Source organism: Sebastes fasciatus, chromosome 14 (assembly GCF_043250625.1).
Source record: "Sebastes fasciatus isolate fSebFas1 chromosome 14, fSebFas1.pri, whole genome shotgun sequence".
NCBI lineage: Eukaryota > Metazoa > Chordata > Actinopteri > Perciformes > Sebastidae > Sebastes > Sebastes fasciatus.
In genome coordinates, this window is record NC_133808.1 from 15,162,804 (window position 1) to 15,173,689 (window position 10,886).

Consider the following 10,886-nt stretch of genomic DNA (forward strand, 5'->3'; position numbering starts at 1 on the left):
ATCTCTCAGTCTGACTTCATGTGATATTTGTCATATTCAAACAACAAAATTGTTGGGTGGAGAGTTTTAACTGTATACATTTGGCTATATTCAACATCAGTTAGATTAATATGTCATGTTTCATGCGTCCACTTTAAAAGTTTTGAACTCGCCTCACCTGTACCTAAAAGTCAGCATCTGAAAAGGCTTTCATCACCTTCTATTCCATATGAATAAATCATATTTGTGAGAGCGGTAAAATAAAGCCTCTGCTATTTTAGTACACAGTGACGCACCCACCTTATGAAATCACAATGTGAGACGTCTCACCTGAAAGAGGCAACAACCTTTGGATCTTTACATGCCTCCCTGATCTCTTCTTTTATCTGTTTGATTTTTGATCAAGGGAAGTCAGGCACGATATATATTTTTGGGGTATTTGTGAAATTTGTTTTTTTTGAAGGGAAAAGTTTTATAATATTTGTGCTTTCAACATATGGAGATAAATTGAACATTGAATAGATCTTGGATTTTATAGTATTTACAATTTGAACCTCTCAGACATCAATTCATTAATATCTAAGATTTTTAATAATCAATTAAAGCTAAGGCTGCAATTAGCAATTATTTTCATTGTCGATTAATCTGATAATTTTCTCGAATAATCGATTAGTTGTTTGGTCTATAAAATGCCAGAAAATGGTAAAAAATGTCGATCAGTGTTTCCCAAAGTCCAAGATGACGTCCTCAAATGTCTTGTTTTGTCCACAACTCAAAGATATTCAGTTTACTGTCATAGAGGAGTAAAGAAACCAAAAAATATTCACATTTAAGAAGCTGGAATCAGAGATTTTTTTTCATAAAACATTACTTACACCGATAAATTGATTATGAAAGTAGTTGCCGATTAATTAATTTAATAGTTGACAACTAATAGATTAATCGTTGCGGCTCTATTTTCAGTATTTCGTTTTTAATCAAGGGAAATCCGGCATGAAGCTCACAATCATATTTTTGGTATTTGTGAAACATTTTATAATGTTTGTCGTGCTTTCAACATATGGAGATGAATTGAATATTGAATCCATCTTCTATTTTATACCATTTACAATGTGAACCTCTCAGACATCAATTCATTAATATCAAAGTCTTTAAATAATAGATTAAAACAGGCAGTTTTCTGTTTTTATCTGATTCAATTGAAAGCGTGGGCTTCTTACGGCTTCACACATGACTAATAATTTAGATTTTTTTATTTGTTGGTGTTAGTGTGCGTATTAAAACACCTGCCAATCATTTTTTCGAGTTACAGCATTTTCCACACCTCTGTCTTTGGCGGGACTACATTTAATTTTCATTGAATGAATCGATAGCACGATGTAATTACACATTAATCTTCTATTTAAGAGGAATAATTTTATACATCAGAAGATGTTCTACCACGGCACACAGTCATCATGCCACCCAATTACAGTCAGAGATTAAGCTTGAAACATAAGCCTTTGATCTGAGTCAGTGATTAACACAGCCGGGGTTTAGTTGTCCAAATCACTGGCAGATGCTCCGCTAAGCTCCGTGGCCTCAGCAGGCAGTACGATGGGATCTCTGGCACACGGGGAGGATGGGGTTGGGTGGGGTGGGATGGGTGGGTTTCACTGATCGCAGCCCAAATGTGACCAGTCATATCCAGTGTGTCCTCTCCTGTGTCCATTACGCTCCAACCAAATACGCTCCTTATGTTCCCATTCACCTAACTCTCCTCCAAGATTTATTCAGCTGTTTACAGTTTGATGAGGGGGGCTAAAGTGTGTAACGAAATACTCATTTTCAATTTTGTTTTTGCAGCAAGCGTTGGATTCCAACCTCAGCAGTCTAATCAAGAGGACCAGTGATTTGGAAAGTCTGATGGGCAAACTCATCCAAACCTGCCAACATGTGGAGGTGAGGTTTGTTTATCTGCTCGCTTTCAGGTGCGGGCTCCAACTCATTAAATTATTGACACAGTGATGAATCGCTGTATCTGAGAGTGGCTTATCACTATGTCAACAAGATTAAGTGCTCATTAGTCTACAGATCAATCATTTCTGTAATGTGCATGCACTTTGCTGGAGTATTTCCAGAGCAAATGTAAGCCATATACAGTATGTATACATGAACTTGAAAAAAAAAGTAGTAGATAGTCCCCAAAAAGCTAAATCAAATATTGTGTACACATTCATTGCAATTAGAGCTGCAAAAAATAATCTCTTAATCAATTATGTGTCAACTATTTAAGTAATCTCCAACTAGTTTGGTAATCGATTAGTCAGTTTGAGTAATATTTAAAGACAAAAAAGTGAAAATTCTCTGATTCCAGATTCTTAAATGTGAATATTTTCTTTACACCTCTATGAGAGTGAACTGAATACCTTTGCATTGTGGACAAAACGAGACATTTGAGGACGTCATCTTGGGCTTTGGGAAACACTGATTGACATTTTTCAGCATTTTCTGACATTTTATAGACCAAACAACTAATCGATTAATCGATAATGAAAATAATCGTTAGTTGCAGCCCTAATTGCAATGGCTGTGAACATGCATGTGTTTGGGATAAAAAGACAAACTCTGCACACGGTTGACGGATTGCTATTCCATCCTACCCAACATGAGATGTGCAGAATTATCATCTAAATCCACAGTGGTTTTCCCATCACATGGTGTTTGCATATAATGAATTATCCTGTCAATAATGTATTTCAAAATGTTTTAATCAAATGAACCTGCACATCGAGTAGCAAAACATTTTGTCAAAGCAAATTAATTACAAAATTGACTGTCTCTTATCTATGCTTCTGTCCTGTCTAGGTAAATGCGTCGCGACAAGAAAACAAGCTGCTTGAGGAGTGTGACCTGCTGATTAATATCATACAGCAGCGAAGACAAATCATAGCTACCAAGATAAAGGAGGGAAAGGTACCGTTTATCACCTTTTGTGTCTCGATAACCTTTGTTTGTTTGTTTGTTTATCACCTTGTGCGTGTTGATAACCTAACCACAGCTGACAAGCTAGCATACAGCTCAGCACCCAAGCAGGCTGTTCTTTATTAGAATACAGCAATAACAAATCACCGTTGTGGGGTAAAATAAAACTCCTCAAAATGTTCATTTTAAGGTGAGATTATGTCACTTTAGAAAGAATCAAAAAGACATTTTTCTTCTTACAAATAAAATGTTTAATCCATAAGAAATCACGCTTTTACTCAGTTCAGCACATTAAAGAAGACCTATTATGCACATTTTCAGGTGCATACTTGTATTTAGATTTTGTACTAGAACATGTTTGCATGCTTTAACGTTCAAAAAACGCTTTATTTTTCTCATACCGGCTGTGCTGCAGCAACTCTTTTCACCCTCTGTCTGAAACACTCTGTTTGAGCTCCGCCTCCCCCCTCCTGAAAAGCCCAGTCTGCTCTGATTGGTCAGCTGGCCTGCTCTGTTGTGATTGGTCAATCGAACCAAGCTCTTCAGACTCCAATACAGCTCCGCTCTAACTAGCTTTATTTGAGGGCGTGCCAAACTAGCCGCTAGGCAGGTATTATGTAAATGTGTTACATGGTGACATCACCACGTTACGGAAGAAAAGGCAAGACTTCAAGCAAGGCGTTTCTGGCAGTTTGGGAGCAGTGTTTCTGAGGGGGACAGTAACTCTCTTTGGCGTGGATAACTTTGCAGACCTTTAACATGCACAAAAAACTATATCTCTTCGCTAGATTTTAGCGGGTCCCAGATTAGCCCCGGTTTGTGCCTCTCATTTATTAGCATTACATTTGAGTCACGGAGCTAAGCATCAGATTTCTCTGAAAATAAATACCTAGCAATCTCTGAAAAAACAGTTAATTATAATGATATTTACTGCTGTTCTGAAGGTATTTCTGCTTTTTGGTTATTTTGTCTACCTTTGTTGCCCTGCGTAAGTGCCCTGCAAATACATATAATTGATGGCACTGATGGTTCAGAGAAAGCGTTCTGCCATCTCAGCTCATTTAAAATCACTCATCCTCAGACAGGGGGCTGGTGGCAACATGTCCTCAGATGTGTTTGGTTACATTCTTGCATGTGGTTTTAGTATACTTGTTACAAGCTGTTTGTGCTGAAACACTCACCAGACTGCAGAGGTTTTTGCTGTGTTTTGTCTTCAGTATCAGCCCTCAGCTCCGGAGTACTTCTGGCACATTTAATCATTTTAATGTGCTTATTCTGTGCCTCCTGAATCATTTCCCTTCCTTTTCCCTCGTTAGATGCCATTAGAGAGGCAGTGGCATGCTGTGCCATGCTCAGTGTCACAGTAAGATCAGCCCCTGCTTCCTGTGATGGCCCTCTCTGGACGAGGTTTCTTTCCTTCCTCACCCCGTGCCTCGTGTCAGGTTCTGCTTTCAACCACTAAACCAATGAGGCACAGATGTGGGATACGAGGGTCTGGTTACTATGGCAGTGTTATGAGGGATGTTTCATACATACACCTCTCGTGCCAGCTTGTAGAACAGGTTGAAGCTCACGGTCTCGTGGGTATTACACAAGTGAAAAATCAAATTGTCAAAGGTGTAAATCCGATTTTTTCGCAGTAGGGTTTTCTAAATAAGTGAGGTAAAATCAAATCAAGCATCTGGCTGGTTGGTACCTCATACAGTAAGGCTGGTTATTTACCAAGCTTTTCATCCATCAACATGTCCTTTTATTTCTGCCCAGTCTGTGCGGATGAGGAAACTAGCCCAGCAGATAGCCAGCTGCAAGCAGTGCATCGAGAGGTCCTCCTCCCTCATCACTCAGGCCGACATAACCCTCAAGGAGACGGACCACGCTCGCTTCCTCCAAACGGCTAAAAACACCTGCGAGAGGTGAGGGAACAAAGAAGCACTAACAACAGATATAAAACAGTCACCATCTAATAATATACTTCTTTATTACAGAGTTTCCATGGCAACGGCCTCCTCTCAAATCCTGTTACCAGAAATTAACCTGAACGACACCTTTGATACTTTTGCTTTGGACTTCACGAGGGAGAAGAAAATGCTAGAAGGCTTGGATTACCTCACAGGTGAGTAGGGTCTCGCAAATTAAGCACATTATTTTTATTTATTTTTACACGGCTTTGTTGGATACTTGATTCTGATCGGTCAATCACTGCGGCCTTCGGTCTGTTATTTCTTTATAACAGACCGTTGCTATGTATAACAGACCGTTGCTATGGGCGCAGTTCTGATGTCGGACTCTGTCAGACCGTTTTTGTGTCAAACTATTGATTTCTTAAGTAAGTAGCCGTGTTATAAGCGGGATAATGTACAGCTAGCGGGTCATTGTTGTGAAATAAACCCCTTCAGGGTGATATAAGACCCCTCCGCTTTGCATCGGGGTGCGGCATTGCCCTGCAGGGGTTTATTTCACAACAATGACCGGCTCGTTGTACATTATCCCTTACTTGTTACACGGCTTTGTTGCATACTTGGATTCTGATTGGTCAATCACTGCGGTCTACAGGCAGTTTTTCACTCACACTCTATAATAATTCTTGAAACTAGATGATTTGTTGTGTTCCTTTTATCCAAACGGTGCATTTAAAACTACCCTCACCTCATCCTTCAATTAGAAATTCATACAATTTAAAGGCTTTGGCATGGATAGAAATTTATATTTCAATTATGCGCCTCCTAGCGACAGAAAAAAAGCTTAAAAGCTCACGAATGTTAGGCTACAGTTAAGCTTTATTTTCTGAAACAGGTTTGATTGTTTATGCTCAGCCCCTGTTGTGCAGCGTGAATTTAACTCTGCATGGGGGCCGTAGCTGTAATAGCTGGGGCACCGCAACCTCGCTTAATTACACTAAAATGACACAAATGGATGGTGCTGTTTACCACCACTGGTCCCCGCATCGTATTGTGAGGTTTTTTTATGTTGTTGTGTGTGAAATGGAATCCACTCAGCTTTCATTACTGTCTCAGAAAAAAACATTTGTCTTTTGTTTTCCGATTGCAGCACCAAATCCACCCATAATCCGCGAGGAATTATGTACGGCTTCATACGACACGATCACAGTTCACTGGACGTCAGATGATGAATTCGCTGTTGTATCATATGAACTTCAGTACGCCATCTTCACCAGCCAATCTAACGTTGTCAGTAAGTCTATACGCAGCTCTCTGGTGGGAGTGCGGTGTAATGTTTATGACAATGATGGAGGGATTCGAGAGGGATTTCACTCAAGGACTTTAAATTGTTTGGGGGCTATGTTACAATATCCAAAACATAATATTGTGTCGTGGCAGCAGGAGAGGAGAGCTCTGTCCTGGCTCTTATGGGTAATGAGATGTTACCAAAATACACTGCAATTTTTGCAGTGTCTAGCAAGGGACATGGGGAGAAAAAAACAACAGCTCAATCAGACTGGATTTACATCCAGATGCAACTCATAAGTTCAATATTATCTCGGGGTTGAAATGAGCAGCAGACTGTTTGAATTGATTGCTCTAACAAGGTCACAACATGCTCGATCAAGCAATTTATTCTCATCTGGCTCAGTGCTCAAACCCACTTGGATGAGTGGTAATGCGACTATATTTGATGAGTCAGCAATAGCAGCTATAGATTGAAAGACATATAATTACGCTGTGTTGTCCCATTGATTGAGGCTCTAACTCAACAGATAGGAAATTTTCAAATTGGTTTGTTCTTTGTCGGTGACTCTCTTGTCTGTCTGGGCTGCAGGTTTGTGTAACTCTGCTGACAGCTGGATGATCGTACCAAACATCAAGCAAAACCACTACACCGTGCACGGGCTCCAGTGTGGTACCAAGTATATTTTCATAGTGAAGTCCATAAACCAGGCTGGAAGCCGCAGCAGTGAACCAGGGAAACTCAAGACCAACAGTATGTCAAGTATTCATTCTATAATTCATTTTCCATGACAATTGTAAAGCATGTTAGAAACTAGCATTTTCCCTCCTTTCTTTAAGGTCAACCATTCAAGTTGGACCCAAAGTCAGCTCACCGGAAGCTGAGGATCTCCCATGACAACCTGACAGTGGAGAGGGACGAGACGTCGTCCAAGAAGAGCCACAGTCAGGATCGCTTCACCAGCCACAGCAGCTACGGTGTCACAGGAAATGTCTACATCGACAGCGGCCGCCATTACTGGGAAGCTCTGATTGGAGGAAGCTCATGGTAAAAACATTTACCTGTTTTCAGCCACGCTAGCGGTGTACCTTTTACTCCATTAAATTTTGTACAAACATTCATGGTCCCCAGAGGATGGATCTTAATGACTTTCTTAATCCTCTTACTTTTGCTCTAACGCCACCACATTAGTGGTTTTCAGTGAAATGTCTCGACAACTATCTGATGTATTTCCGAGCAACTTGGTACAGACATTCATGTTCACCACAGAATGAATTGTAATAACTTGGGTAAGCCTTTAAAGGGCCACTGTGTAACATTTTGGGGGCTCTATTAGCAGAAATGGAATATAATATTCATAACTATGTTTTCATAAGTGTATGATCACCTGAAACTAAGAATCGTATTTTCCTTAGCTTAGAATGAGCCTTTCATATCTACATAGGGAGCGGGTCCAAGAGAGCCTTTCGCGCTTTTATGTTACCTGAAGGCCACCGTAGTTCTTCTCCACGCTTGTGATTCTGCGGTAACGTGAGCTGCAGAGTGCAAAACCGTGGTACCGCCAGCCGCAGCCTGACCTCCATTGCTCCTTAAGTAGTGTTATCATGGTAAGGATGACCTCTTAGCAAGGTGAACAGCATTACCATGGTTTCGGAATGAGCGGAGGGATACTCAGTTGGTTGCAATCTGCAACCACACCACTAGATGCCGCTTAATCCTACACACTGTACCTTTAACTTCAGGTCAAAATCTTAATCTGTCCAATATTTTTGATTTATGACCAAATACCTACAAAAATAATGGCATTCCCATCAGCCTCAGTTTCACTTTGTGTTTATTGCTAATTAGCAACTGTTAGAATGCTAAGACGGTGAACATGGTAAAAATTAGACTTGCTACACAGCAGTATGTTAACATGAACATGCTGATGTTAGCATTTAGCTCAAGCACCACTGTGCATTAGTACAACCTTGCAGAGCCTCTAGCATGGTTAATTATTTATTGATAATGCTAGAAATGTACAGGTATTTATGAAATCTCACTGTTTTTATTTTCCATTGGGCATGCAGGTTTGCAGTGGGCATTGCATACAAGTCAGCACCAAAACACGAGTGGGTTGGCAAAAACTCCTCCTCCTGGGTGCTGTCTAGGTGCAACAACTCGTGGGTGGTGCGTCACAACTGTAAGGAGATGCCCATCGAGCCTTCACCCCACCTGCGTCGCCTCGGAGTGCTGCTGGACTATGACTCTGGATCTCTGTCTTTCTACGACGCCGTCGGCTCTCAGCACCTGCACACATATGATATCGCCTTTGCTCAGCCAGTCTGCCCCGTGTTCAACGTGTGGAACAGGTGTTTAACGGTCCTCACAGGGCTGCCCATCCCAGATCACTTAGAGGGGATGGACTACAACAACTGACAAAACCTGTCCTGCTGAATTTTCTTTGTGTACCCAAAAACAGACCAGACTGCCTGCACCTCGATTGACTGTTATGGCCTCATACTGTTGACAACATATAAACAGTAACCGAATAAGATGCAATTAATAGTGTACATTCCTAATCAAGCCTATGTTGAAATTAATCTGAATTATTTAAGAAATGATTTACACGCAACTGTAGATGTATTTCTTTGCTTTGCACATGTATGTACATTACACTGCTGGATGGTTTTAAGGGTTTGCTTATAGTTTGAAATTCATTTTCAAATAGACTACAGATTTTTCATATTACATGTCATATTACACGCTTTTCCATTCATGTATGAAAGGTGATGATAAACCTTTAAGTGCGAGTGACAAGCGCACTGTCTGACTCTAATGTTTCTTGAGGTTTGTATTATTGGCTATTTTAAATGTAATGTTTTTGAAAGATTTTTCACAGCACTTTGAGAAGTTGTCACTCTAAAATGTATTTCTAAGCCACTTGTAACGTAATGCAAACGTTTCCTTGTCATAGTTTTGTAAGGAAAAAAAGCACTTAAATAGATCAGATAACAACAATTAACGACAGTTTCACACTAATGTGAAATCAGTCAGTTCAGCAATTTTCAAATATTTATTATCTGTAAATGAGTACAGTTCAGCATTATGAGATCATTCATCACATTTTTCACATTTAAGTTTCTCTCTGACAAGATGTAATAAAAGTGACTTCATTTGATTTCCTGTGTGATTTGTCCTAGTTTTACCGCATGCTAAGAATGTCTCTCGGGTAGATAGTGTACAGATTTAATATGCTGAACACTTGTTGTTTACACTCATTTATACTTGATCCCTCATTAAAGCTTGAACAAGCTCTCACAGCGCTGCAGTGAAAAGAAAACAGCAGCACCGCCATAGAGAAAAGTGTCAGTCTTGCTTTGCAGGACCCGCTCTGACCCACACTGAGCCAAAATACGACTTTTGACAAGATCTGCTCTGACATCTCTTTTTGTTCTGGAGTAATGTGGCTTGAATTCTGCAGCATCCCCTTTCAACTAAAGTAGACAAGAGCAAAAAAAAGAAAAAAAAATCTGAACTCTGTGTGACCTCCCTGTGAGACACCCTGCAGACAGAGCTGTAATACGTGAACACATACCTCCTCCGTGTCATGCCACCAGCATTTTGTTGGATTTTGAGATGTGTACACGTTTGCCTGTAAAGAAATACTGGAAGACATTTGTGTAATCACAATTGATCGCTACATAGTTCTGGTTTTGACAACAATTATAGCTCTTTAAGTACAAAAAATATATATATATATTTTAGACAAACCTAATTTGTCAGTAACATAGGGAAAATATTTTGGAAAAAAATTAAAACTACAGCATTTTTTTTATTATAAACAAGTAATATGTTGGTGTGCATAGGTTAATATATAATTTGCCTGATAAAAAATGCCATACGACCACAGCATCATAGTGCAAAACCAAATTACATTTTTATACAGAGCACGTTGGAGAAGAGACTTAAAATATAAAAGTTTTTTTCAAAACAATGATTGTGAGGTGTTTGCAATGATTTGCTGCTGCAATCCTGCACATTTCCCCGCTGTGGGACTAATAAAGGATTATCTTATCTTATCTTATTTTATCTTATCTTATCTTCATCACTGTCAGTATATTGAAACAAAGAAAAAAAGAACTGTAAACATGTTTTTACAGTGTCTGCCTTCCATTATGAGATAGAATAAGCAAAAACAACATGTTTTGTTCTAAACAAAAACAGGCATGGTAGAGTTGGCAGACATTAAAGGTGAAGGCTCTGTGTGTTGGAGGATGAGAGAAATTATCTTTGTATGTGTGGCTGCAACACTTAGAATAAGTCTGATCAAGTGCTTTACTCGGAATGAGTACTTAGAGAAAAGAAACCAATTTGCAGACATAATGAACAGGAACTGAAACTCTCAATTTAAAGTATAAAAATGTGCCCCGGGGCTCCACCTGCTGGATTTGTGTTTTCTGTGATAAATGATTATGCTGCTAGAGGCCATATCTGTCCCCACCCAGAAATTCTATCTATCACATGGGTCTATTTGTCTTGTGTCGTTAGCTTTGTAATAATGATATAGTGGCCTTCAGATAAGATAAGATAAGGAATAAGAGAGACTGTATTGTCATCTATCTGTATTGAGTGTAGTACAGTACATAGAGGAACGAGATTGTGTTTCAAAAAGAATGACTGATGCAACGTTCAGAGTCATCCAGGTGAAATGCAGAATAAATAGCAATTTGAAAGTTATGATAAATAAATATTATAAAACACAATTTAGTTCCAAC

General features: G+C 39.5%; 1 protein-coding gene across 7 annotated transcripts in view; it reads left to right on the forward strand.

The window, feature by feature from the left end:
* Window positions 1-9,289, forward strand: part of mid1 (midline 1) — a 35,426-nt gene extending 26,137 nt beyond the window's left edge. For all 7 annotated transcript variants that reach the window (XM_074659171.1, XM_074659174.1, XM_074659173.1 and 4 more), the window contains 8 exons: window positions 1,825-1,920; window positions 2,827-2,934; window positions 4,708-4,856; window positions 4,929-5,056; window positions 5,992-6,135; window positions 6,721-6,882; window positions 6,969-7,176; window positions 8,199-9,289. In XM_074659171.1, the coding sequence (XP_074515272.1) occupies window positions 1,825-1,920; window positions 2,827-2,934; window positions 4,708-4,856; window positions 4,929-5,056; window positions 5,992-6,135; window positions 6,721-6,882; window positions 6,969-7,176; window positions 8,199-8,547 (1,344 nt within the window). In that variant the 3' untranslated portion in view covers window positions 8,548-9,289. The remainder of the gene's footprint in view (window positions 1-1,824; window positions 1,921-2,826; window positions 2,935-4,707; window positions 4,857-4,928; window positions 5,057-5,991; window positions 6,136-6,720; window positions 6,883-6,968; window positions 7,177-8,198) is intronic.
* Window positions 9,290-10,886: the final 1,597 nt, after the last annotated feature.